The sequence below is a fragment of the Saimiri boliviensis genome, chromosome 6, assembly GCF_048565385.1.
Source record: "Saimiri boliviensis isolate mSaiBol1 chromosome 6, mSaiBol1.pri, whole genome shotgun sequence".
NCBI lineage: Eukaryota > Metazoa > Chordata > Mammalia > Primates > Cebidae > Saimiri > Saimiri boliviensis.
The window spans coordinates 88,067,920-88,094,584 of NC_133454.1; the positions used below are offsets into that span (position 1 = coordinate 88,067,920).

Here is a 26,665-nt window from a genome sequence, read left to right on the forward strand (position 1 = left end):
CGCCACTGCATTCCATCCAGCCTGGGCAACAAGAGCAAAAGTCTGTCTCAAACAAACAAACAAAAAAAGATTATTGGTAATCATGACCAGTTTTAGCGAAATGGTATGAGAGAAAGCCCAAAAGGAGGACGTTTGAGAGAGAAAGGGAGAAGAGTAATTAAAGAACAAAGACAGTTGTTTCAAGAAGTTATTCAGAGAATAATGAAGATAAGCAATAGTGGTAGCAGAAAAAGTGGAATAGAGAAGATGATTCTTTTTTAAAAAAATGTTTTTAAAGATACATAGTATTCGTACATATTTATGTGGGTAACATGTGGTATTTTGTTACCTGCACAGAATGTGTAATGATCAAGTGAGGGTATTTAGGTTATCCATCACCTTGAGTATTTATCATTTCTATGTATTGGGAACATTATAAGTCTTCTATTTTTAAACAGACAATACACTGTTAACTATAGTCACCCTACTCTGCTATCAAATATTAGAACTTATTCCTTCTAACTCTATGTTTGCACTCATTAACCCACCTTTCTTTATGAGCCCTCTCTCACCTAAACACCCTTAATTCTATCATTCAGGAGGTCAAGTTTTTTAGCTCCCACATGAGAACATTCAATATTTGTCTTTCTGTGCCTAGTTTATTTCCAATTCCATTCATGTTGCTACAATGACATGTTTTCATTCTTTTTTTATGGCTGAGTAATATTCCATTGTGTACATATACCACATGGTCTTTATCCATTCATCTGCTGATAAATACGTTTATTCCGTATCTTAGGTAGTATGAATGTTGTTGCTATAAATATGGGAGTACAAGTATTCCTTTAATATACTGATTTCCTTTCCTTTGGATAAATACCCAGTAGTGGGACTGCTGAACTGTTTGGTAGTTCTAGTTTTAGTTTTTTTAGAAATCGTCATACTGTTTTCCATAGTGGCTGTAATTTATATTCCCACCAAAATTGTATGTTTCCTTTTCTCCTCATCCTCACCAGCATCTGTTATTTTGTCTTTTTTTGTTTGTTTGTTTTTGAGACGGAGTTTTGCTCTTGTTACCCAGGCTGGAGTGCAATGGCGCGATCTCGGCTCACCGCAACCTCCACCTCCTGGGTTCAGGCAATTCTCCTGCCTCAGTCTCCTGAGTAGCTGGGATTACAGGCACGTGCCATCATGCCCAGCTAATTTTTTGTATGTTTAGTAGAGATGCAGTTTCACCATGTTGACCATGATGGTCTCGATCTCTTGACCTCATGATCCACCCACCTCGGCCTCCCAAAGTGCTGGGATTACAGGCTTGAGGCACCGTGCCCGGCCTATTTTGTCTTTTTAATAGTGGCCATTCAAACTGGGATGAGATTATATTTCTTTGTGGTTTTTATCTGCATTTTCCTGATGATGAGTGATACTGAGCATTTTTTAATGCACCTGTTGACCATTTGTATGTCTTCCTTTAAGAAATGTCTATTCATGTTCTTTGCCCACTTTTTAATTTTTTTAACTGTTGAGTGGTTTGAATACCTTGTATATTTCTATTAGTCCCTTGTCAGACAGGTAGTTTGCAAATATTTTTTCCCACTCAACAGGTTGTCTCTTTGTTGACTATCTCCTTTGCTGTGCAGAAGCTTTTCTTTTCTTTTCTTTTTTTTTTTTTGAGACAAGGTCTAGCTCTGCTGCCCAGGCTGGAGTGCAGTGGCACGACCTCAGCTCACTGCAACCTCCACCTCCCAGGTTCAAGTGATTATCCTGCCTTAGCCTCCTGAGTAGCTGGGATTACAGCGGTGCATCACCATGCCCAAATAATTTTTGTATTTTTAGTTTTTAGTAGAGATGTGGTTTCATCGTGTTGGCCAGGCTGTCTTGAACTCCTGACCTCAAGTGATCCACCCACCTTGGCCTCCCAAAATGCTGGGATTGAGGTGTGAGCCACTGCGCCTGGCCCAGAAGCTTTTTAATTTCCTATCAGCTGTCTATTTTTTTTGACTTTGCTTTTGAGATATTAACCATAAAACCACTGCCTAGGCCAATGTCCTGAAGGGTTTCCCCTATGTCTTCTTCTTGAAGTTTTATAGTTTTAGGTCTTACATTAAGTCTTTAATCCATCTCAAGTTGATTTTTGTATGTGGTGCAAGATAGGAGTCCAGTTTCATTCTTCTGCATGTCCAGTTTTCCCAGTACTATTTATGAACAATGATGTCTTTTTCACAATGTATGTTCTTGGCACCTTTGCTGATAATCAGTTGGCTGTAAATATGTGGATTTATTTCTAGGCTCTTTATTCTGTTCCATTGATCTATATCTGTTTTCATACCAATATCATGCTGTCTTGGTTACTATAACCTTGTAATATACTTTGAAGTCAGGTAGTATGATGCTTCCAGTTTTGTTCTTTTTGCTCAAGATCATTTTGGCTATTTGGCTTTTCTGGTTCCATATGAATTTTATGATAGCTTTTTCTGTTTCTATGAAAAATGACATTGATATTTTGATAGAGATTGCACTGAATCTGCAGAATGTTTTGGGTAATATAGTCTTTTAACAATATTAATTCTTCCTGGGAATGAGATGTCTTTCCATTTGTTTGTCTCAAGAGGAAGACTCAATGCTTCAAAGTTTTTTTAGGACATGGTTTTGTGTGCTGATGAGAGTCATCCAGTAGAGAACACGACTTGAGGGAAAAGAATTGCTGCAGTGATGCCTCTGAGTAAGTTAGAGGGGATAAGGTCTAGTGGTGAAATCAGCTTTAGATAGAAGCAAAGATAACCAACTTATGGTAACAGGGAGAAGGCAGATGTGGTGATACAGGTAGTAAGAGACAGACATAGATGAAGATTGGAGTCTAAATAAACTGTCTTACTGCCTTAGTTTTCTTAGTTGAAGAAAATTATATTTCAAGTAACACTAATAAACAAATACAAAAAGCAAAAACTACTGGTCTTCAAAATAATTTGTCTTATTTGACCTGCTCATATTAACCCATTTTACTTTCTTCTTTTTTTTTTTGAGACAAAGTCTCACTCTTGTCCCCCAGGCTGGAGTGCAATGGCGCAGTCTCGGCTTACTGCAATCTCTGCCTCCCGGGTTCAAGCGATTCTCCTGACTCAACCTCCCGAGTAGGTGGGATTACAGGCACCTGCCACCATGCCCAGCTAATTTTTGTTTTTAGTAGAGACGGGGTTTCACCATGTTGGCCAGGCTGGTCTCGAACTCCTGACCTCATATGATCTGCCTGCCTCTGCCTGCCAAAGTGCTGGGATTACAGGTGTGGGCCACCTCGCCCAGACTTTAACCCACTTTACTTTCTTCTATTAATGATGCTCATCTGTTTTCACATATAACCAAGCTAGAAAAATGTATGTATCTGTCAATAGTTCAACACATTTGGCTCACAAATAAAACTATGTGACCAAAGGAAAGATTGATAAAGTTAATCAGATTTATTTTTATGCCCTGGTATAAGGTTCATTTACATGATAATAAATCATTTACTTCAAGTTTTAGATTATAGTACACTATTATAGGTTTTTGTCTAAGAAGAAAGAGTAGTCCAAAATTTCACAAGTACAAGTGAAATGTGCTTTTCACAACAGGGACTTAGGCTCTGCTTACACTGAGAAACGTGAGTTTTCAAGGGTACTTACCAACAGTGGTCACAGGAGGCTGGGAAGGGTATTGGGAACTTGTTGTGGCAGGATATGGACCACCAGGTGGGTAAGGACAGCCTGGGTAACCACTAAAGACGAGAACAAAAAACATTTAACATTTAAGATGACCCAACGTTATAGTATTTTCAAGAATCCCATTCAGGAAGTTATGCTTGGCATATGGTTGTTATACCAGTTGATGAATTTATAGTTTTAGAGCTGCAGGTGTTTATTAAAGTTCTATGGAAATTGTATTAATGACACTGGATTTACTCTTAAATAGTTAAATGCTCTTGCTTTGTCCCAGTTAATATGACAGTCAACTTCACAACAACAGAAACTAACGAGTATTTCTTGTTTTTTTTTTTTTTTTTTGAGATGGAGTTTCGCTCTTGCTACCCAGGCTGGAGTGCAATGGCATCATCTCGGCTCACCGCAACCTCCGCCTCCTGGGTTCAAGCAATTCTCCTGCCTCAGCCTCCCTAGTAGCTGGGACTACAGGCACACGCCACCATGCCCAGTTCATTCTTTGTATTTTTAGTAGAGACAGGGTTTCACCATGTTGACCAGGACGGTCTCGATCTCTTGACCTCGTGATCCACCCGCCTCGGCCTCCCAAAGTGCTGGGATTACAGGCTTGAGCCACCGCGCCCGGCCTAACGAGTATTTCTAAGGACAATCCAACAGCATCAGAAGCAACAAGTAATTTGTGAGAGAACTTTTCTGATTTCTCAATCTATGTGAAATTTTACCTATGGCTTATTGGTAACCTTTAAAATACTTGTCTTCAAGTACTTTTTTTCGTCTTTTGATAACATTCGTACCAAACTCGTCTTTAAATAGTTTTTAAAAAACCTTTTTTCTCACTTTCTTGACACTTTCTGTCATTCATGTATTTATATCAAGCTCAGAGGAACTTTCTTTAGAGGTTTTCTACTCCAATTAGCTTTTCAACAATCGCTTACCTCTACGTATCATTTACAACATCCCTGACAAATGGTCATCTTTCTTTAACATTAAACATCATTTCAATATAATTTCTAAATAGGAGTCCTAAATTTGCATTTTGGAAGATCATTGAACTATTTGGAGACTCCTAAAACTCATATATTTGAGAAATTCTAACATTTTTCCCTCAGGCTTCTTTTCTTTGGGTTAAATATTCTTAATTCCTTTAACCATTTGTCTCAGGACATGATTTTCAGATCTAATTGCTTTCCTCTGAATGCTTACTGGTCAGTGTTTCCCTTACAATCATGAAGAAAATTAGAAAAGGATGATTACTGGCTACCTGCTTAGTTGGACAATAAATCTCAATTAATCCTACTTTAGCTACAATTGCCAATTCTATGACATTTGCCTTTTACAAGCTCTTTAAAACTGCTGATTAAAAAGTGAGCCCAGGCTGGGTGCAGTGGCTCACACTTGTAATCCTAGCACTTTGGGAGGCTAAGGCAGGTGGATCACTTGAGTCCAGGAGTTCAAGACAAGCCTAGGCAACATGATGAAACCATCTCTACAAAAATACAAAAATTAGCCAGGTGTGGCACACACCTGTAGTCCCAGCTACTTGGGAGGCTGAGGTGGAAGGATCACTGAAGCCCAAGAAGTGAGCTGAGATTGCACCACTGCACTCCAGTCTGGATGACAGAGTGAAGCCTTGTCTCAAAAAAAAAAAAAAAGGTAGCCTAAGCACTGGAGCAACAGCTCCTTCTGAGTTTATGGTCAATAATCCTTTTCAATGCAGTGGTTCAAAGATTTTCCAATTTGTATATCAGCTCCCACTTTATAACTTCTCCTCCGCAAAAAATGTTATATCTGACTTAAGATTCAATGTAATCATGGTACTTATCTATCAGTATAAAATCAAAAAATTTTTAAAAAGACATTTTTGTTCCTAGACACATGCTAGAAGTTACTGAACAAGTACTTTTGTTTCCAGTCTCTTTGGTAATTCATGCTATAACGTTGTAAGGAAATGTAAATCTTACTGAAATTTCTAAATCTACCTTTTTGAAAACTGGGATAAACTGTTGTTTCTTTTATTCTGGAGTTTCCCCTATCTTGCATACCTTTGCAAAGATGTGATCATACTGCCAAATTTTTTTGTAACTTGGTATAAAACTCTTCTAAGCCTACAGGTATTAACTTCAGAGAAATCTCCATCTATAGCTTTATTGTTCACAAGTCCATTTCCATAGTGTGCCTTCAACAATTATTCCCTCTATGTCCAAAGCTCCTTTTACTAGCAACTGTTCAGTAGAAAGGCTTGTAATTTCAAGGCTTCAGGTAGGATTCCATTTCTAGAACTTAATCGGAAAATTTAAGGCCTCAAGAAATCTAAAATGTATAACCTGCTTATATATTACTACCAAAGGAATCTTTCTCTATTGTCCCTGACAAATGTTCTTCCAATCTCTGCTTACCTATCTGAAGTGACAGTATGCTTACTACCTTCTAAAAAGTTGTGAAAAGAAGACCCAGAAATGAAATGTTTGCTAAATTAACTTTCAAGATCCTAGGTATTACATATGTACATATTTATATATGGCATGTGTTCAGACATCTGGCTGCATTTATCTGTGGGGATTATGATGAGGTTATGAAACTAAAAAGAGTTACTATCATTAAATTTTCCTTACTGTTAACAGCAGCTGGAAGTCTCATTTTGGCACCAGTATAGGCCAGTCTTTTATTTATTTATTTTTTTGAGACAGGTTCTCACTCTGTTGCCCAGGCTGAAGTGCAGTGGTGCAATTATGGCTTACAGCATCCTTGAACTGCAGGCTCAAGTGATCCACCTTAGGTTCCCAAACAGCTGGGACTACAGGTTCACACCGCCATACCTGACTAATTTTAATTTTTTTGTAGAGATGGGGTCTACTATGTCACCCAGGATAGTCTCAAACTCCTGGGCTCAAGTGATTTTCTCACCTTGGCTTCCCAAAGTGCTGGCTGGCATTTTAAGTTAACCCAAAAACCATTTTGGAGAGTACTCCTAGATTACCACTGAAACAAGTACACATTTAAAACACGAGTTAATAATGATTTCTCATTGACTTTCTAGTGTGTGTTATTAACAGACTAATTTCATTGTTAATTTAGTTATTTATGTTATTACTAAGTGGATAATAAAGGTTGATAGCATAGGTAGTCTATGAACTGAATAAATATCATGGGACAAGTTTGACCCCATTATCTGAACCACTGATTGATTCCTGCAATTTGTAGAAAAGATAGGTTTTGTTTGTTTCAGATGGAGTCTTGCTCTGTCACCAAGAGTGGAGTGCAACAGCATGATCTCAGCTCACTGCAACCTCTGCTTCCTGGGTTCAAGCAATTCTCCTATCCTAGCTTCCTAAACAGCTGGGATTACAAGCATGTGCCACCATGCCTGGCTAATTTTGTATTTTTAGTAGAGACGGGTTTCACCATGTTGGCCAGGCTGGTCTCCAACTCCTGACCTCAGGTGATCAGCCCGCCTCAGCCTCCCAACGTGCTGGGATTACGGGCATGAGCCACCACGCCTAGCCAGTTATGTCTTTTTTTTTTTTTTTTTTTTTGAGACAGAGTCTTGCTCTGTCACCCAAGCTTGAGTACAGTGGCATGATCTCAGCTCACTGCAACCTCCGCCTCCTGGGTTCAAGTGATTCTCCTGCCTCAGCCTCCCAAGTAGCTGGGATTACAGATGAACACTACCACATCCAGGTAATTTTTGTATTTTTAGTAGAGATGGGGTTTCACCATGTTGGCCAGGTGAACATGGCCTAACCTTGTGATCCACCCGCCTTGGCCTCCTCAAAGTGCTGGGATTAGAGGCGCGAGCCACCAAGCCTGGCCTATGTCTTCTTTTTTTCCTAAAAAAAAAAAAAAAAAGAGCATTGCTGGGTGCAGTGGCCCACGCCTGTAATCCTAGCACTTTGAGAGGCTGAAAGCAGGGGGATCACAAGGTCAAGAGATCAAGACTATCCTGGCCAGCATGGCGAAACCCCACCTCTGCTAAAAATACAAAAACTATCTGGGCATGGTGGTACATGCCTTTAGTCCCTGCTACTCGGGAGGCTGAGGCAGGAGAATCGCTTGAACCCGGGAGGTTGAGGTTGCAGTGAGCCAAGATCATGCCATTGCACTCCAGCCTGGGCAATAAGATCGAAGCTCTGTCTCAAAAAAAAAGAAGAGAGTATTAGAAAATGTTCTTCCCCTTGGCTGAATTCATTATGAGAAACAGTCCATTAATATTTCAGCTATCTATACCAGATACACAAATTTCTTAAAAGGGAAATAACAAGGACTTCCAGGTCAAAAACGAGATCACTGTCATTACTCATCCCATTCCTTTTCTCTGCAAAATAAAAACGAAGCCAAGGAGCTGCATTTCTCTAGATTGAAAGAAACACATTTCAAACTATATACACATACCTTAAAATTCCAGCATTAAACCAACCTTTATCTTCCACTAAATTGCAACTAAATTTATTTTAATACCCTAATTGGCAAATTATTTTGATTCTAGATCTAATAGAATAATTTGTAATATAATTATTCAAAAGATAATTTTTCTTTACCTGGGATTGGGAGGGTATCCAGATGGGTATGAAGAGATTCCACCTGGCACGCCTGGCATGTAGGAAGCTAAAAACAATTTTTTAACATTGTAAAAATAACATACAAAGCCTGAAGATGTAGGCTACTGAATAAATACATCATACTGTCAATACACAGCAAAATTTTGTAGTTAAAAAATCTAAATCTCAGAACCAAAACAAAACCAATACCTCACCCTCCCATAATCCTCACATCATTAAACATGAATTAAAATACTTAGGACAATCCCAACCAGAAGAACTGGCAAACAGGTCAACCTGGTCAGCTTTTAAAGTTCTCAAGAAGTCCATAACCTGCGATAAAGTCAGCTTCAATTTCATATTTAGAAGGAGGTAATTCTGGTCTCCTTTGCTCCAAGGTTAATGTCTTACAGAGTAACTTCTTTATTATATCTAATAAATCTTTTGATATTTCTAACTATGTTGACCAATTAGCACAGCTGGTTTTGTTGGTTTGCTTGAAAACTTTAAGAGACTTCAAGTTTAAATTTCTAAAAAAGTTACCTAGTGGTCACTGGCTATATTATCGGAGTAAATAAACAAAGGTAATGAGACTAGGAAATACTTGATATTTCAATTTTTTTTGAGATGGAGTCTCGCCTAGGCTGCAGTACAGTAACACAATCTCAGCTGACTGCAACCTCTGCCTCCCAGGTTCAAGTGATTCTTGTGCCTCAGCATCCCGAGTAGCTGGGACTACAGGCATGCACCACCACATCCCACTAATTTTTGTATTTTTAGTAGAGATGAGGTTTCATCATGTTGGCTAAGCTGGTCTTGAACTCCTGACCTCAGGTGATCTACTGCTGCCTAAGCCTCCCAAAGTGCTGGGATTACAGGCATGAGTCACCACATCTGGCCAAATATTTGATACTTCAAACTTAAGACACTCTACTCTTGGGCACTATAGTCAATAGAATTTAATAAGATAAAAACAAATTTCTGATCCAAAAGAATCACTAGGATCTTTATTAAAAGAAATGCTAATCCTAAAATCAAGTTTATTCTGGGATGGTAGGGAAGGAAAGAGAAATGGGTTAAAAAATTCTTTCTGTTAAATTCCCATTCAGCTTACAAACTAAGATTTTCCTCAGGAAAGAATGGATTAAAAAGGAAAAAGTATAATTTTTAGCAGAAGAAAAATGAAAGCACACATAAATTGTCTTATAAGATAAACAAGTTTGGTTAATTACAATCTTAAACAAAATTTACCAAAAAAAAAATCACAGCTCAAAACACAACAAAATCAATACAGATTTATCAAATTCAAAACAAGTACAACCAACTCACAATTATTCAGAGTGATTTTTAAGTATCAGTAAGAATTATTCAAGAAAACAGAGATAAGAGAGATAATATATACCAATTAGGGGAGAAGAGATACTATCTCCATGCATCCACCACTCCACACAAGGCAAAATCATGAACTGGCTGTACTAAAGAGAAGAAAGCTAAGAGCTAGATGTCCAATTGTGGATACCCAGAATAGCTGAATATGAATAGTTCAGTTGACCTTAATCCTTATCTACACACTGATTTTGGAGTTGCATAGAGAAAGGAGAGGTCAGACTACCTTTCAAGTTTTATGTGCTAACAAGCTGATCAAATAAGGCTATTCTGCAGCATGCATAATTTTAAAAATTCTAGCTCTACTACAGCACTTTCTCCTCCATGTTGGAATCCAGCACAATCATTCTTAGATTTCTACCTACAAATGGAAGCCCATATGCCAGTCTTTGGTGGGAATCTGTACATGCAGATGTGTGGCCTCAGAATACTTCCAAAAAATCCACTAACGTGATAAGCTAAAAAGCAAAGAAGTCATTAGTTTTTTTTCCCTTTTTTTTTTTTTTTTTTTTTACAAAGCTTTCTGTTCTCTTTTATTTGTATGAGTTTTAAGTAAAAGCTCGATTCTACTTACTATTTGGTGGCCCTGTTGCCTGGTATGGTGGATAGGATGTCGAAATAGGACGAGAGAAGACTGGCGGTTCATCTCCAAATACCACAATCATGACCTGAATAAGCCCCAACAAGTCTGACTGTGGCTACAAAGTGAAAACAAATTCAAGTCAGCTAGAGTCACTTTTCAGTAAAAAGAAAAAGGCTGGGTCGGGTGCGGTGGCTCAAGCCTGTAATCCCAGCACTTCGGGAGGCTGAGGCGGGTGGATCACGAGGTCAAGAGATCGAGACCATCTTTGCCAACATGGCGAAACCCCGTCTCTACTAAAAATACAAAAATTAGCTGGGTGTGGTGGTGTGCGCCTGTAGTCCCAGCTACATGGGAGGCTGAGGCAGGAGAACTGCTTGAAAACGGGAGGCGGAGGTTGCAGTGAGCTGAGATTGTGCCACTGTACTCTAGCCTGGCACCTGGTGACAAAGTGAAACTCTGTCTCAAAAAAAAGAAAGAAAGAAAAGAAAAGAAAAGAAAGAAAAAGAAAAAAGAAAAAGGTTGGCCATTTCTTATCAGTCTTCAACTCAGCTTGACAATTTTCTTTGTAGGACCCTAATCATGAAAATTTCATTTAATTATTTTAATAGAGCTAGGTGGCCTTAAACATTATGTACAGCAAGTTTCTTGCTTCAAGCATATAAAAATAGCACTAAAGCAGTATGTTGCAAAATTCATAGTTTTGTTCTTCATTTGACTCCACAGAACAAAAATTTATTTTATTGCCACTGTACAATTTATTATAAGTATACTGGTACATATTTAGAGATTAGGGATAGATACAGGCAGCAGTCAGAATATTATTTAGGGCTGTTACAAGACAGCAATGATATCTTGGAAATACATATTCTAAAATTAATTTTTATTGAAGATGTTATAAACTATGAAATTATAGGTAGATTGTAGCCAAGTGTGGTGGTTCACACCTGTAATCCCAGCACTTTGGGAGGCCAAGGTGGGTGGACTGCTTAAGGCCAGGAGTTTGAGACCAGCTGGGCCAACATGGGAAAATCCTGTCTCTCCTAAAAACACAAAAATTAGCCAGACGTGGTGGTATGCACCTGTGGTCCCAGTTACACTGGAGGCTGAAGCAACAGAATCACTTAAACCTCAGAGGCGGAGGTTGCAGTGAGCTGAGATTGAGCCACTGCACTCCAGCCTGGGTGACAGAGCAAGACTGTTTCAAAAAAAGAAAAAAAAAAGCACAAATTATAGGTAGATTCTAGCTTAGAAATTGCTAGATTGTAGTACAAAAGGGGTGAATTGTTAAAGGTGCTAAAAGAGCTTTCTTTTCAACAACAGTGACAGTGACAGACTGCCTATTTTTCCTAAGGTTTACTAAGATTTTCTCTCAAATATCTATTGACCACTGGCCATGCATGGTGGCTTACACTTGTAATCCCAGCACTTTGGGAGGCCTAGGCCACAGGATCAAATAAGACTATTGCGCAGCATGCATAATTTTAAAAATCCTAGCTGTATTCTAGCACTTTCTCCCCCATCTTGGAATCCAGCTTGAGCTCAGGAGTTTCAGACCAGCTTGGTTTCTACAAAAAAATAGAAAACTGTACGTGGTAGCACGCGCCTGTAGTCCCAGCTACTCGAGAGGTTGCAGTGGGAGGATCACCTAAGCCAGGAAGGTTGAGGCTGCAGTGATCCCGTGATTGTTCTACTACACTCCAGCCTGGGTTAGAGACACTGTTTCAAAAAAAAAACAAAACCAAAACCCAACAACAAACCAACAAGATATAACTACCAATCACTAATTAAACTGTGCTAGACAAAGTTGTTCAAATGGCCTATTGATGATTCTTCTTTTACTGCTTAATCTATTTTGTGTGGATCTCATCTCATATACTTCATTCATAAATTCACCGAGTTCTGAAGAATTACTCAATCACCTTGAGGGTAAACATCTTCATAGTAACTATTTTTTACACTCTCCCGACCCCCAATCCGCCAGACAAGGTCTTGCCATGTGGCTCAGCTTAGACTTGAACTCCTGGCTCAAACAATCGTCCTGCCTCAGTTTCCCAAGTAGTTGGATTTACAGGATTAGGATTGGCACTTCTTTTAATACTCCTGACAGAGAAGAGTTCAGTGGTAATTTTTACCTATTCCAAAGAACCAGACTCACCACAGTTGTTCAATTTTGACGTAACTTATGAAAGATGACAATGACTAACATTTCCCAAAGCTTTCTGTAAAAACTTGCTGATTTCTACTGTTACAATATTTTTCTTGCGTCTGTAAATTTATACACTGAGACTTGGGGTGTTATGAGCACAGTATCTGTGCCACACTCACAGATATTGTGGCTGGTGTGTGTGGGAGTGGCCAAAGAGACCACACACTTTATTTTCTTAGTTTTTCAGCCCAAGAAAATTCCTTAACTAAATCATAGCCTTATGTAAGCCTCATGAATGTAGGTGAGGTATAATTCACATCTCATAAAATTTCTCCTTTTAAAGTATACATTTCAGTGGCTTTATTTCACAAAGCTATGCAACCATTACCACCATCTAATTCCAGAATATTTTCATCATCCCAAAAAGAAACCCTGTACCCATGAGTAGTCAGTTCCCATTTCCCTTTTCCCACAGCCCTTTAGCAACCACTAACCTACTTTCCATCTCTATGGATTTGCTTTCCTGAATGTTTCACATAGATTAAATCATATAACATATGGCCTTTCGTGCTTGGCTTCTTTTACTTGGCATAATGTTTTCAGAGTTCATTCATGTTGTAATATGAATCAATTCTTCATTTACACATTCCTAGTTTTGTCAAGATAAGGTTTAATCACCCCATTCATTTTACACTAAATTCTTTGAAGAAAATTAATATCTATGTTAATATCTACTTCCAGGTCTATTATAAAGCAACATTTTAAGAATTCAAACTGAGGCTGGGCGTGGTGGCTCACACCTGTAATCCTGACTTTGGGAGGCTGAGGCAGGTAGATCACCCGAAGTCAAGAGTTTTGAGACCAGCCTGGCCAATGTGGCGAAACCCCATCTCTATTAAAAATACAAAAATTGGCCAGGTGTGGTGGTGGGCACCTGTAATCCCAGCTACTCAGGAGGCTGAGGTAGTCTCTATTCTACTGAATCCAATCTGCTACTAAACCCATCCACTGAGGTTTTTTTTTTTTTTTTTTAAAAAACAGAGTTTCACTCTATTGCCAGGACTGGAGTGCAGTGGCAGGCACGATCACGGCTCACTGCAACCTCTGCCTCCTGGGCTCAAGCAATTCTCCTGCCTCAGTCTCCAATGTAGCTGGGACTACAGGTGATTATGTAGCCCACCACTACGCTCAGCTAATTTTTTTTGTATTTTTAGTAGAGACGGGGTTTTATCATGTTGGCGAGCCTGGTCTCAAACGCCCGACCTCATGAGTTACCTGCCTTAGCCTCTCAAAATGCTGGGATTACAGGCGTGAGTAACTGCGTCTGGCCTGAGTTCTTAATCTCTATTAATTCTATTTTTCGTTCTATGATTTCCACTTGGTTTCTTTTTAATAAAATTTTCCATTTTGTCCTCTATTTTCTTAAACACACTGATCCCAACCATTTTTAAATCTGTGTCTGATAACTAAGTTACGTGTGTGTTTGTGGGGCTGTAGCGGGGGGATGTCCTGTTTCTATTGTCTTTTTTCCTTCTTGGTTTTCTTGGTGTATCTGATAGATACAAATTATATGCCAGGCATTGCTTAAAATTATAAAGGGTCTATATATTATCTTCTTCCACCAAGGGTTCACCTTATCCTGTGGCAGGCAGAAACAGTCAGAATCACCTTAATAAAATCGGGGACTGAGCTGATTTAAGGAAAGATTTTTTTTTTTTTGAGACAGAGTCTCACTCACTCTGTCACCCAGACTGGAGTGCAGTGGCACGACCTCAGCTCACTGCAGCCTCTGCTCCCCAGGTTCAAGTGCTTCTCTTGCCTCACACTCCTGAGTAGCTGGCACACCCGGCTAATTTTTGTATTTTTAGTAAAGACAGGGTTTCACTATGTTGGCCAGGCTGGTCTCAAACTCCTGGCCTCAAGTGATCCTCCCACCTCAGTCTCCCAAAGTGCTGAGATTACAGATGTGAGGGCACCCCATCTGACCCCAAGGACCCATTTTTATAATGCTCATTCTACCTCTAAGTTCTCCCTCCTAAGATAGGTTCCTCCAGTAGTGCCAACTAACAGCCTAGGATGTTTACTTGTTCCTCTTCTTCTTGATAAGGTACTGAATTCCAATTGCCTCCTCAACCTGAGACTGCTGAAAAGTTGGCTGTTTTTCAGAGGCTTTCTGCTTGTTTTTTTTTAGCATCTTTTTCTTTTTCTTTTTTTTTTTTTTTTTTTTTTGAGACAGAGTCTTGCTCTATCACCCAGGCTGGAGTACAGTGGTACAATCTTGGCTCACTGCAACCTCTGCCTCCCAGGTTCAAGTGATTCTTCTGCCTCAGCCTCCCAAGTAGCTGGGACTACAGGTGTGTGCAACCACACCTGGCTAATTTTTATATTTTTAGTAGAGATGGGGTTTTACCATATTGGCCATGCTGGTCTCAAACTCTTGACCTCGTGATTCGTCCACCTCAGCCTCCCAAAGTGCTGGGATTACAAGCATGAGCCACCGTGCCTTGCCAGCATCTTACCTTTGAAGCTCAGAAATTCAACATATCTCTTAGGGTGAGAAACTCAGAGTATCTCATCTTTTTTTTTTTTTTTTTTTTTTTTTTGAGACAAGTCTTGCTCTGTCGTCCAGTCTGGAGTACAGTGATGTGATCATGGCTCACTGGCAGCCTCAAACTGCCAGGCTCCAGTGATCTTTTCACCTCAGTTTCCTGAGGTGCTGGGGTAACAGGCACACACCACCATGCCTAGTTTAAAAATATCTTTTTATAGAGATGGGGTTCTCATTATGTCACCCAGGCTGGTCTCAAACTCCTGAGCTTAAGCAATCCTCCTGCCTCAGCTTCCCAAAGTCCTATGATCACAGCCATGAGCCACCATGCCCACACCTACTCACTTCTTCATGGCTTCCTTTTCTCCCAAATTTTGGATCTGAAAGTCCTAGTTACTTTGGTAGACAGAACAGCAACTTTTGTCTTTTCAGCCCTGTGAGACTGCTAGAGACTCTGTAGGTTTCTCTGTCTCTTAGCTATGGCCCTTTGCCCAGATTCTCAGCCATTCTCCCTGCATCAAGAATCAGTAAGTAGACCAGGCATGGTGGCTCATGCCTGTAATCCCAACACTTTAGGAGGCCGAGGCAAGTGTATCACTTCAGGTCAGGAGTTTGAGAACAGCCTCGCCAACATGGTGAATCCTTATCTCTACTAAAAATACAAAACTTAGCCAGGTGTGGTGGTGAGCACGTATAATCCCAGCTATTCGGGAGGCTGAGGCAGGAGAATTGCTTGAAGCTGGGAGGTGCAGGTTGCAGTGAGCTGAGATCATGCCACTGCACTCCAGCCTGGGCAACAGAATGAAACAAAACAAAACAAAAAAATCATTAAGTACCCCAGGAGAAAAGCTATTGGCAGAACTGCCTCATCTCTTTGCTGTTTCCTTCTCTATAGAATCTTGGTCATCCACGTCTTGATTGCCTAAACAGCTTTCCAAAGCCTTCCAACAGGTGTTGTGTGTATTTTGTCTTGCTTTTCTAGTTATTTTTCATAGGAACATTAATCTGTCACAGTTACACCATCAGATAACATGAACAGAAGTTCCCTCCTATTATTCTTGACAAAAATGCTTTGAGTAATGAGATTTGAATTCTATAACTACTCCACCAGGATACTATTTTTTAAAATGCACTTCCTACCATGGGAATCCTATTTTAAAAGGTTCAACTCAAGCAAAAAAAAAAAAAAAAAAAAAAAGTGAATATAAGTATTCTGAAAATTACAATGCTCTATACAAATCCATTTCTTTTAGTGAGCCTTTTCTAATTTCCCCTCAACTCAGTGATTAGTCCATGACCTGAACTTATCTATCCTACTTGGAATCCTCCTTCAGTGCTTAAGAAAGGAGATGCTTGTTAGCAAAGTATATAACACACAACTAATTCACAGAACATTATTAATACTTACATGTTTCCATTCATGTAGATAAGGAAGATATATCTTCCCATTTGCATCAACATGCTTCCCTGTTTTAATAGTCATTGAACTAGTAGGCTTAACAAAACAGATAGGGGGATTATACGGGTATGTGTCCAGTAGCCATAGGCATATTGGAATATTGTATGTATTACCTAAAAAAGAAATAGAAACTTCAGTTACTCTATTTTTATTATTTTTAAATCAATAGCATAATAGGTAAATAAGAGAGAGCTACAACAAAGCAACACTTAAAAAAAAAAAAACCCCAAGTATTTTGAGTATTAAAGTTCTGCTTACGATCAGTTTCTCACATTTTCAGTCTTTTAAACCACAACAGCAGGATGAAGGAGCTAACTGATCACTATTCTGCCAGCACCTGTTTGCTACTGCAAAATGTTTTTTATGAGTTATCTATTGAGCCAATCTATTCTTTGCTACTTGACTCCCATCATTTCAGTTAATAAGGATGGCTGGGAAGGGATATAAAAGGAAGGAAGAACAGGGATTAAGGTACTCTATCAGAAAGTGTTAAAATAAGCTACATCTGAAATTCTCTTACCAAAAGCCAGATTACAAAACCCAATCCAACTGCCAAACAGACGCTGATTGGTATTCACAGCTTGACCAATGCCTTATGGCATTTTCAGTGATAGTTATTCAGATCAGTGATGTCCACTTCTCTGCTTTATATAATAAAATCTCAGTTAAGAAAGTTGACTCAGTGTTTCAAAGGATCCAATAGATTAAATATATGAAACATAAATCATACTCTTTTCTTACTATGCTCAAAGTCCTAAGTCCCAAGTAACTATATGAATCTCCTAACATAATTAAGATGCATTTTTTTCCCCTTAGAAACAGTTTCATTACATATAAATGTGTATACATAAATTTCACCTAAAGACACCAGATATCTGTGAGTCTTTGGATTTACCTTTTTAACCACAAATTACTTCTACAATGAACAACAAAAAAGCTTCAAAAGAATATATCCTAATACATAAGTTTATTTCCACAATCCAGAATTCTCTGCTTTGTGAAAATGAAGAATTCCCCAGAGTAATTTAGTCTTGTAGACTATGCCATATGAAGAATGGTTAAAGGAACAGAGGTTTAGTTTAGATACAATTTATACATATATCTGCCCCCACCCCATACCAATTTCGCCTAGCAGAATTTATTTCCTGAGGGAAAAAGCAAAGTTAGTAATCTTAAGTTTTACTGTCTTCCCTAAACTTATACTTGCTTTATAAAATGCTGATGCTCAATTAACTGTTTTTTCCCTCTGCTTTTTATGAATGGTTGACTTATTATTTAATAGCATCTCAAATATCACTTCCTCTGTGACCTTCTCATGTGGCCTTGTTCTCCTCTGTAATCTCATAGCACTTTTTCATTTTATAATTCTATAGCAGTTAGAGAATAGTGTAAATATCTATCTATTCCCTTTGTTTCCCTATTAGTGGAGTTCTTCCAAAAGAAGTACATCCTTTATTCATCTTTGTATCCATAGCTCCTCTCGTTATTGCCTTATGCAGGTAATATGTGAAAGCAATGCGTAAAGGACATAAGTCTTAACTAGTTACAAGGAATAATTAACAAACAGAGCTGTCCAAAAACAAAATGGTCTCTCATGAGGCTAAATGCTTCCTTACCACTAAGTATTTCAGCAGAGGGTGAAGGACTGGCTAACAAATTAATTATCTATCATTAGCATTATCACCAACATCACAATCATAAATAATAGCTACTTTTATCTGTCTGCTTATTATATTCCAGGCTCTGTGCCAAGTCCTTTACATCCATTATCTAATAAATGCTAATTTTCCCCAAGTTAGGTAGCATTACCCAAATTTCATAGATGTCCACCTAGAACATGTCACAAAACTGCTAAGATTGGCGACACAGCAAGATTCTGTCCCCTCCAAACAACAACAACAACAAAAGAAAAGGTAATGTATTGTGCTACAGTTACTATGGCTAAGACGTCACTAAGCAATAAGAAGTTTTTCAGCACTGTTAAAATCTTATGGAATCTCCATCATATATGTGGTCACTGACTGAAACATTGTTATGTGGCTCATGATTGTAAAACTTGGAAAAATGGACAAGAATGCTACAGTCCCTGTAGTTATGTTTGAGCAAGAACTCAAACATAACTTCGTCCTGACTTTGAAGTCTGTATCTTAGCTTCCCATTGTCAGAGAAGTTTGAATGGTGTGGGAGGCTGAACTAGGAGACAAGTAAGATCCCTTTCTAGTTCTAAGATTATTTGATTCTGTGAAACATTAAATTCCTCAGGTAAACTTAGGCACTTATTTCTTCATATATATATATATATCTTGGTAAAGTTTGAAAAGCTGAAAATGTTAGGTGTGGCTGCCAAATAAAATTCAATTTAAATAGAAGTTAAAATTCCTGTCAGTATGAAAGCCATGAGAAAGTAGATTTAACTTACTTATAACTCTTTGGCAATGTATTTATTATGTATTCAAAATTCATCTATGCTGGAAACCTAATAACATAAGACACTTACCTCTATAAGGCACAGGAATTGTTCCAGTGAGGTTCATTAGTTCCCGGGAACTGCCATCGTTAAAAACTGAAAGGAAAGAACAATGATGAGCATTTTTTTCAGATATACTCCCATAAGTTATTCTTTCAGAATAACTGGTTAAAATGCATTTTTATCCTTAAAAGGGGCTAACTTGTCAATGTAGCCTGTTCCATAACTAAGAATTTTTTGTTAATTCACTCAATGTGATTGATCAGCTTTTTTTGGGGGGGAGGGCACAGAGTCTCGCCCTGTCGCCTGGAGTGCAATGGCATAATCTCGGCTCACTGCAACCTCCGCCTCCCGGGTTCAAGCAATTCTCCTGACTCAGCCTCCTGAGAAGCCGGGATTACAGGTGTGCACCACCACACCCGGCTAATTTTTGTATCTTTAGTAGAGACGGGATTTCACCATGTTGGTCAAGCTGGTCTTGAACTCTTGACTTAGTGATCTGCCTGCCTGACAGTACTGGGATTACAGCCATGTGCCACTAAGAGAGCCAAATGATCAGCTTTTGAATGAGCAAAGATAAGATGCTTTGAATTACAGTCATGTGTCACTTAACAATAGGGATATGTCTGAGAAATGCATCATTAGGCAATTTTGTTACTCGGCAAACATCACATAAAGTATACTTATGCAAACCTAGATGGTATTTAGCCTATTACAAGTCTAGGTCATATGGTATAGTCTACTGTTCCTAGGCTACAAATCTGTACTGCATGTTACTATATTGAAGATGTAGACTACTGTAACACAATGGTAAATATTTATGTAATTTTTTCTTTTTTTGAGATGGAGTCTTGCTCTGTCGCCAGGCTGGAGTGTAGTCGTGTGATCTTGGCTCATTGCAACCTCCATCTCCCAGGTTTAAGTGATTCCCTGCCTCAGCCTCCTGAGTAGCTGGGACTATAGGCGTGCGCCACCAGGTCCAGCTAATTTTTTGTATTTTAGTAGAGACGGGATTTCACCATGGCCAGGATGGTCTCAATCTCCTGACCTCATGATCTGCCTGCCTTGGCCCCCCCAAAGTGCTGAGATTACAGGCATTAGCCACTGCACCCAGCCTATGTGTCTTTACATAGAAAAGGTAATGTAGGCCGGGTGCAGTGGCTTACACCTGTAATCCCAGCACTTTGGGAAGCTGAGGTAGGCAGATCATGAGTTCAACAGACTGAAACCATCCTGGCCAAAATGGTAAAACCCCGTCTCTACTAAAAACACGCAAAAAAATTAGCCGAGTGTGGTGGTGCATGCCTGTAGTCCGAGCTACTCGGGAAGCTGAGGCAGAAGAATCACTTGAACCTGGATGACAGAAGTTGTAGTGAGCTGAGATGGTGTCACTGCACTCCAGCCTGGCGGCGACACAGCAAAACTCTGTCCCCCACAAACAAAACAAAACAAAAAGGTAATACATTGTGCTACAACGTTATCATGGCTAAGATGTCACTAAGCAACAAAAAGTTTTTCAGCACTATTAAAATCTTATGGAATCTCCATCATGTATGTGGTCTGTCACTCACTGAAACATTGTTATGTGGCTCACAATTGTAATGCTTGGAAAAAGCATTGGACCAGAATGCTAGAGTCCCAGTAAATATGAGCTCTTGGTCTCTAACTAACATGATTAGAAACCTATTTAAAAATCACTATCAAACAATATCATACTAAATGTTAATCTAATGTCATTATATTTTAGAGATCCTCATTTATCCCTAGTCATTCATAGTTATTTATTATTGTTTTATTAGAGACAGGGTCTTCCTATGTTGTGCAGGCTAGCGTCAAACTCTAGGCTCAAGCAATCCTCCTACGTCAACCTTCCAAGTAGCTGGGACTACAGGCGGGCACTACCATGTCCAGCTTTTTTTTTGTTTTTTGGAGAACGGGTCTCACCAAGTTGTCTAGGCTGGACTTGAACTCCTGGGCTCAGCCTTCTTAGCCAGTATAAAAACTAAAAAAAGGAAAAGTTCATAGCCAAATATAGACATTTTCTTTTAATCTGTATTTCTCATACCATACACATTTTTCTATTTATAATTTATGTCTATAATTAAAATGGCACATAGTTTGTATGACCTAGACAGCTATTAACAATGATTTGGAATTAACACTGTATCACATAGGGGAAAGGCTGTAATGTGCAGTACAAAAGCATAGAACTATAGCCATCTACTGTGTAATGTTTGGGTCAAGAATGGACTGCATATAAGACACTGGTCCTATACAATTATAAAACTGTATTTTTACTGTAACTTTTCTATGTTTAGATACATAAATACCATTGTGTTACAACTGCCTATGGTATGCAGTACAGTAACATCTGGTATAGGTTGTAGCCTAGGAGCAACAGGCTATGCCATATAACCTAGGTGTGTAGTAGGATTTATCATCTAGGTTTGTGTCAGTGTACTCAATGATGAAATCGTCTAATGATGCATTTCTCAGGCCACATCTCTATCACTACAAAATGCATGACTGTACACTGTTGCCCTTTGTTCTTCTCCTTACTGTTGACAAATGTGAACTATACTGCAATGTATTCTGATTTTGTATATTTTAAAAAAGAAAACCATCTTATATAAATTTGGGGCTTTGTTTACTCTAAAAGAATTTTGGTAACAATGGTATATACTTTGTCCAGCCATATGAAACTATACAAGATTTGATAATGGAGTCTTTGTCAGTTTTGATCAATGTGTTTACTCTTTTATATGAAGTAAAAACTATAAACTTTTAGCTCCAGCCATTTTTCTCCCCACTGAAGCCATTTAAAAACTAACTTTAATTTTGGTAATGTGTGGACAGAAATAGGGGAGGCTGAGATGAGAAGGAATAGTGCCCTAGGTTTGGAAGAGGACTTTGGGTTCATGTCTGTATTGTTTAGGAAATGCAGAACTGATTGCCTCTCTGCTGTTTCCCACCTGTCTTCACCAGGTTCCTAATGTTTCAAAGCCTTGGAAGGGAGTAAAATTTACAAAGTCTCAGCTACAAAATTCAGTTCCTTGCCTTCAGAGCTAAGGGTCTCTATTGAATTAAAGACCACATTAAATAACATTTTACTCATCTATAAAAGAAAGGGACAGTGGACAGTCCAGAGTATAGTTTTGTAAAATGTGTTCCTGAAATTATAAAGAGACACTATGGGGGCAAGGAGTTTCAGCAGTTAAATAACTTTAGAATGTATTACACAATACATTCTCTCTCGTGTTGGTGATATACAACACATTAGCATATTAAAGGCTCCAAGAAATCTTCATGTAATGAAACTCAATTTTGTTTAATCCATAAGTTGCTCAAACTTAACTACAGAATTCTGCCTCTGCCCCCAGAACAACTCAGGGTCTATAGACAACACCTTGAGAAATGGACTCAACTTTAAGATCCCCTCCTAGGTCTAAATCAGCATAGTTCTATGTCAGAGGTTTTTTTTTTTTTTTTGAGACAGGGTTTTCCTCTGTTGCCCAGGCTGGAGTGTAGTTGCCTAATCCCGGCTCACTGCAACCTCTGCCTCCTGAGCTCAAGTAATCCTCTCACCTCAGCCTCTTGGGTAGCTGGGACTACAGACGCACAAGGCTAACTTTTTAAATTTTTTTTGTTGAGAGGAGGTTTCAGTATATTGCCCAGGCTGGTCTTAACCTGCTGGGCTCAGTGGTCCACCCGCCTCAGCCTCCCAGAGTGCTAGAATTATAGGAATGAGCCATGCGTCCACCTAGAGTTTTTTTGTTTTGTTCTTTCTGAGACAGAGTCTTACCTGTCACCCAGGCTGGAGTGCAGTGGCACAATCTTGGCTCACTGCAATCTCTGCCGCCCGGAGTCAAGCAATTCTCCTGCCTCAGCCTCCCAAGTAGCTGGGATTACAGGTGCCCGCCACCACACCTGGCTAATTTTTGTATTTTCAGTAGAAACAGGGTTTTACCACGTTGGCCAGACTGGTCGTGAACTCCTGACCTTGTGATCCACCCACTTCGGCCTCCCAAAGTGCGGGATTACAGGCGTGAGCCACCACGCCTGGCCAAGTATTTCTTTTTAACTTAAAAAACTAAAACTAAAGAAATATAAAACTTTTTTTTTTTTTTTTTGAAAGAGGGTCTCCCTGTGTCGCCCAGGCTGGAGTGCGGTGACATGATTTCAGCTCACTGCAACCTCCACCTCCTGGGTTCAAGGGATTCTCCTGCCTCAGCCTCCCAAGTAGCTGGGATTACAGGTATGTGCCACTACGCCCGGCTAATTTTTGTATTTCTAGTACAGACGGGGTTTCACGATGTTAGTCAGGCTGGTCTCGAACTCCTGACCTCAGGTGATCCGCCTGCCTCGGCCTCCCAAAGTGCTAGGATTACCGGCGTTAGCCACCACGCCCGGCCAAAATGTTTTTATTAGATCTTATAATTTGCTATCCTCCAACAGTTTTATTAAGTGGTGGTGCAATCCTACAACTGAAAAACGCACAAGCCTCAAAAGAAAACGGAAAAAATTACAATCATTAACAAAGAGAGTAAACTCCAAGTATAGGAATTGCTATTTTTATTGCATAAACTCACCATATGAATCCAAAACAGGTTTGAGATCTTTGTATAGAGTAATAACATTGACAGTTTCACGTACAGTTAGGTCTCTGTATTTGTACTGAAAAGCAAAATTGCATAAGAATTTAGTTTAAAACCAATGCATATATTTTACTGCTAGATGAATTTTCTTAAAACCTTTTCCACTAATCATTAAGGACAGCCTGAAAGAACCTAAAAAGCCCACAATGCTACTATCTCACTAAAATAATCACTATTCCCTTAATATCAGTAAATATCTATAGTCTCAAGTCATGTTTTTTTATGTTTTCAGTTTGAATCAGGATCCAAATAAAGTCCATACACTGCATTTGTTAAAATGTCTCTTAAGTCCCTTTTAATTTATATTTTTTAACTCATCATTTATGGCTTTTTAAAGATATAATTCACACATTTAAAGGGTACATAGTTCAATGGTTTTTAGTACATTCAGAGTCGTGCAACCACCACCATTATCAATTTGAGAACATTTTCACCATCCCTAAACAGAAATTCATACCCTTTAGCAATCACCCCCCAATTTTACTTGTCCCCAGCCTTCATCCTGGACAACCAAGGATTTACTTTCTGTCCCTATAAATTTGCTTATTCATACAATATGTGATCTTTCATGACTAAATTCTTTCACTTAGTAGGTTTTCAAGATTAACCATGTTATAGCATTTATCTGTATTTCACTCCTTTTATTTATTTTTTTGGAGACAAGGTCTCGCTCTGTCACCCAGGCTGAAGTACAGTGGCACAATGATAGCTCACTGCAACCTCAAACTCCTGGGCTCAAGTGATCCTATTGCCTCAGCCTCCCAAGTACATAGAATTAAAGGCGTATGCCATCATGCCCAGCTAATTTATTTTTATTTTTGTAAAGACAGGGTCTTGCTATGTTGCCCAGGCTGGTCTCCAACTCCTGGCCTCAAGCAATCCTCTTGCCTCAGCCTCACAAAGTGTTGGGATTTACAAGCATCTATGGTCCACTTCTTACTGCACATTTATCTACTGTTCAGCTACAAATACAAATACTTAACTGACGGGCACATCTCTATTTTTGCTCCTTAGAATTTATTTGTTAAAGAAATCTGTTCATTTGTCCTATAGAGGTATGGAATTTGTTAACTGTATCACTTTAGTATAAATGTTTCCGTGATTTAATTGGATCTAGAGGTTATTATCTTCATGATGAAAAAATTTCCTTTAATTTTTTTTCCTCTTCTTTCTCTCTAAGATCACTTCATAGAGGATAATGTTTTTTATCATGGAGCACAATATAGCTGAGTATCTCTGTGATGCTAGCAACCACTGATGCTCAATGTCTAGAGACCTGGTCTCTTCAAATCCACTCCAATTAGGCTTCTAAACTCAGCACGTCATTAAACTTGTTCATTAAGGTCACCATAATTGCCACATGATATGCAATGACTGATTCTATCTTCATTTTTCTTCATCTATTAGCAGTATTTGACCAAGCTGATTCAGCAACATTTGACCAAAATGATTCCTTCTTTTTTTTTTTTTTTTTTGAGATAGGGTTTCACTCTGTTGCACAGGATAGAGTGCAGTAGTGCTATCATGGCTCACTTCAGCCTCAACATCCTGGGTTCAAGTGATACTCCCACCACAGCCTCCCGAGTAGTTGGGACTACAGGCATGTGCCATCACACCGGGCTAACTTTTAGATTTTTCATAGAAATGAGATCTCACTATGTAGCCCACCCAGGATGGTCTCAAACTCCTGGGCTCAAGTGATCCTCTCACCTCAGCCTTCCAAAGTGTTGGTGTTACAGGCATTAGCCACCATGCCCAGCCCCCTTCCTGTTAAAATATGTTCTTCATTTGATTTCTAGGACATCAACTGTTCTCCTGCACTGTGTCTGTGTCTTCTCAGCCTCTTTCCTGGTTTGTTCTCTTATTCTAACCAATTATATTGAGTGCAGGCTCAATCCTTGGTCCTCTTCTCTATCTAAACTCATTCCTTTATCCTCGTGGTTGAAAATATAATTTGTATGTTGAAAACCCTCAAATTAAAATTTTCCAATCTTAGCCTCTTCTCTGAACTCCAGAAAACATGTATACAATTAACAATTTAACATTTCCCCTTGAATACCTAATCAATGTCAAATTGGAACATGATCAAAACTGAACTCCTTATCTTCCCCCCAAATTTACTTCCCCAATGTCTTCCATATGTATGTATGTATGTATGTGTGTGTGTGTGCGTGTGTGTCCTTCCAGGTGCTCAGGACAAAAACTTTGACATTACCCTTGATGCCCTCTCTTTTCTTCACGTCCACAGGAAATCTGTCAAAATATCCTGCTAGCTTTACCTTCAAAATATATCTGGAATCTCCACAGCTACAGTCCTGGTCTAAGCCACCAGCACCTCTCACCTAGATTACTCCAACAGCCTCTTTATGGTGTCTCTGCCTCCATCCTTAACCCCCTGCAGTCTAGTCTCAACACAGAAGCTAGAGTAATGTTAACAGCTGAAACAGAGCAATGGCTTTTCATCATACTTCAAGTAAATGCCAAGGTCCTTACAATGGCCTACAAGGCCCTCTAAATCTCCTATACCACTGATGCTCTATGTCTAGACCCATACCACCACTTCCTCCCTTGCTCACTCCAGTCTAACCACCCTGCCCTCCTTTGTGGTTCCTCTATCATGCAGGACAAACTTCTGTCTCAGAGCCTTTGCACTTGTTTTTCCTTATTTCTGAAATGTTCTTAACCCAAATTATTCCATGTTGGTTTTCTTTTTGAGTCAGGATCTCGCTCTGTCACCCAGGCTGGAGTACAGTGGTGTGATCACAGCTCACTGCAACCTCAAACTCCTAGGCTCAAGTAATCCTCCCATATCAGCCTCCCAAGTAGCTGGGATTAGAGGTACATACCAAGCTTAGCTAATTTTTTTTTATATTTTTAGTAGAGATGAGACAAGATCATACTATGTTGCCCAGGCTGGTCTGGAACTCCTGGCTTCAATACGATCCTCTAGCTTCAGTCTTCCAAAATGCTTGGGGCTCAGAGGTGTGAGCCCTGTGTCAAGCACACAGTTTCCTACCTCTCTCAGGTGAGCTCAAATAGCTTTTTTCAGAAAGACCTCCCTTTACTATCATATATAAAACGGACTCATCCCAATTCCAGACCCTAGCACTCCCTGTTTCTCTTTCCTGCTTTATTTTCTCTAAAGCATCTATCACTTTCCAACATACTACTTAAGGTATTGAGTTGTTTATTGCTTTAAGAATTTAAATTCCAGA

General features: G+C 39.2%; 1 protein-coding gene across 4 annotated transcripts in view; it reads right to left on the reverse strand.

The window, feature by feature from the left end:
• The window catches only part of TSG101 (tumor susceptibility 101), a 58,528-nt gene that overhangs the window by 28,297 nt on the left and 3,566 nt on the right, over positions 1-26,665 (reverse strand). For 3 of the 4 annotated variants that reach the window (XM_074401206.1, XM_074401205.1, XM_003919893.4), the window contains exons 2-7: positions 23,385-23,469; positions 18,826-18,891; positions 16,278-16,441; positions 10,167-10,290; positions 8,207-8,273; positions 3,639-3,730 (exon numbers count right to left, since the gene is read on the reverse strand). In XM_074401206.1, the coding sequence (XP_074257307.1) occupies positions 3,639-3,730; positions 8,207-8,273; positions 10,167-10,290; positions 16,278-16,441; positions 18,826-18,891; positions 23,385-23,469 (598 nt within the window). The remainder of the gene's footprint in view (positions 1-3,638; positions 3,731-8,206; positions 8,274-10,166; positions 10,291-16,277; positions 16,442-18,825; positions 18,892-23,384; positions 23,470-26,665) is intronic. The other variant, XM_010350521.3, reaches the window with a different exon arrangement.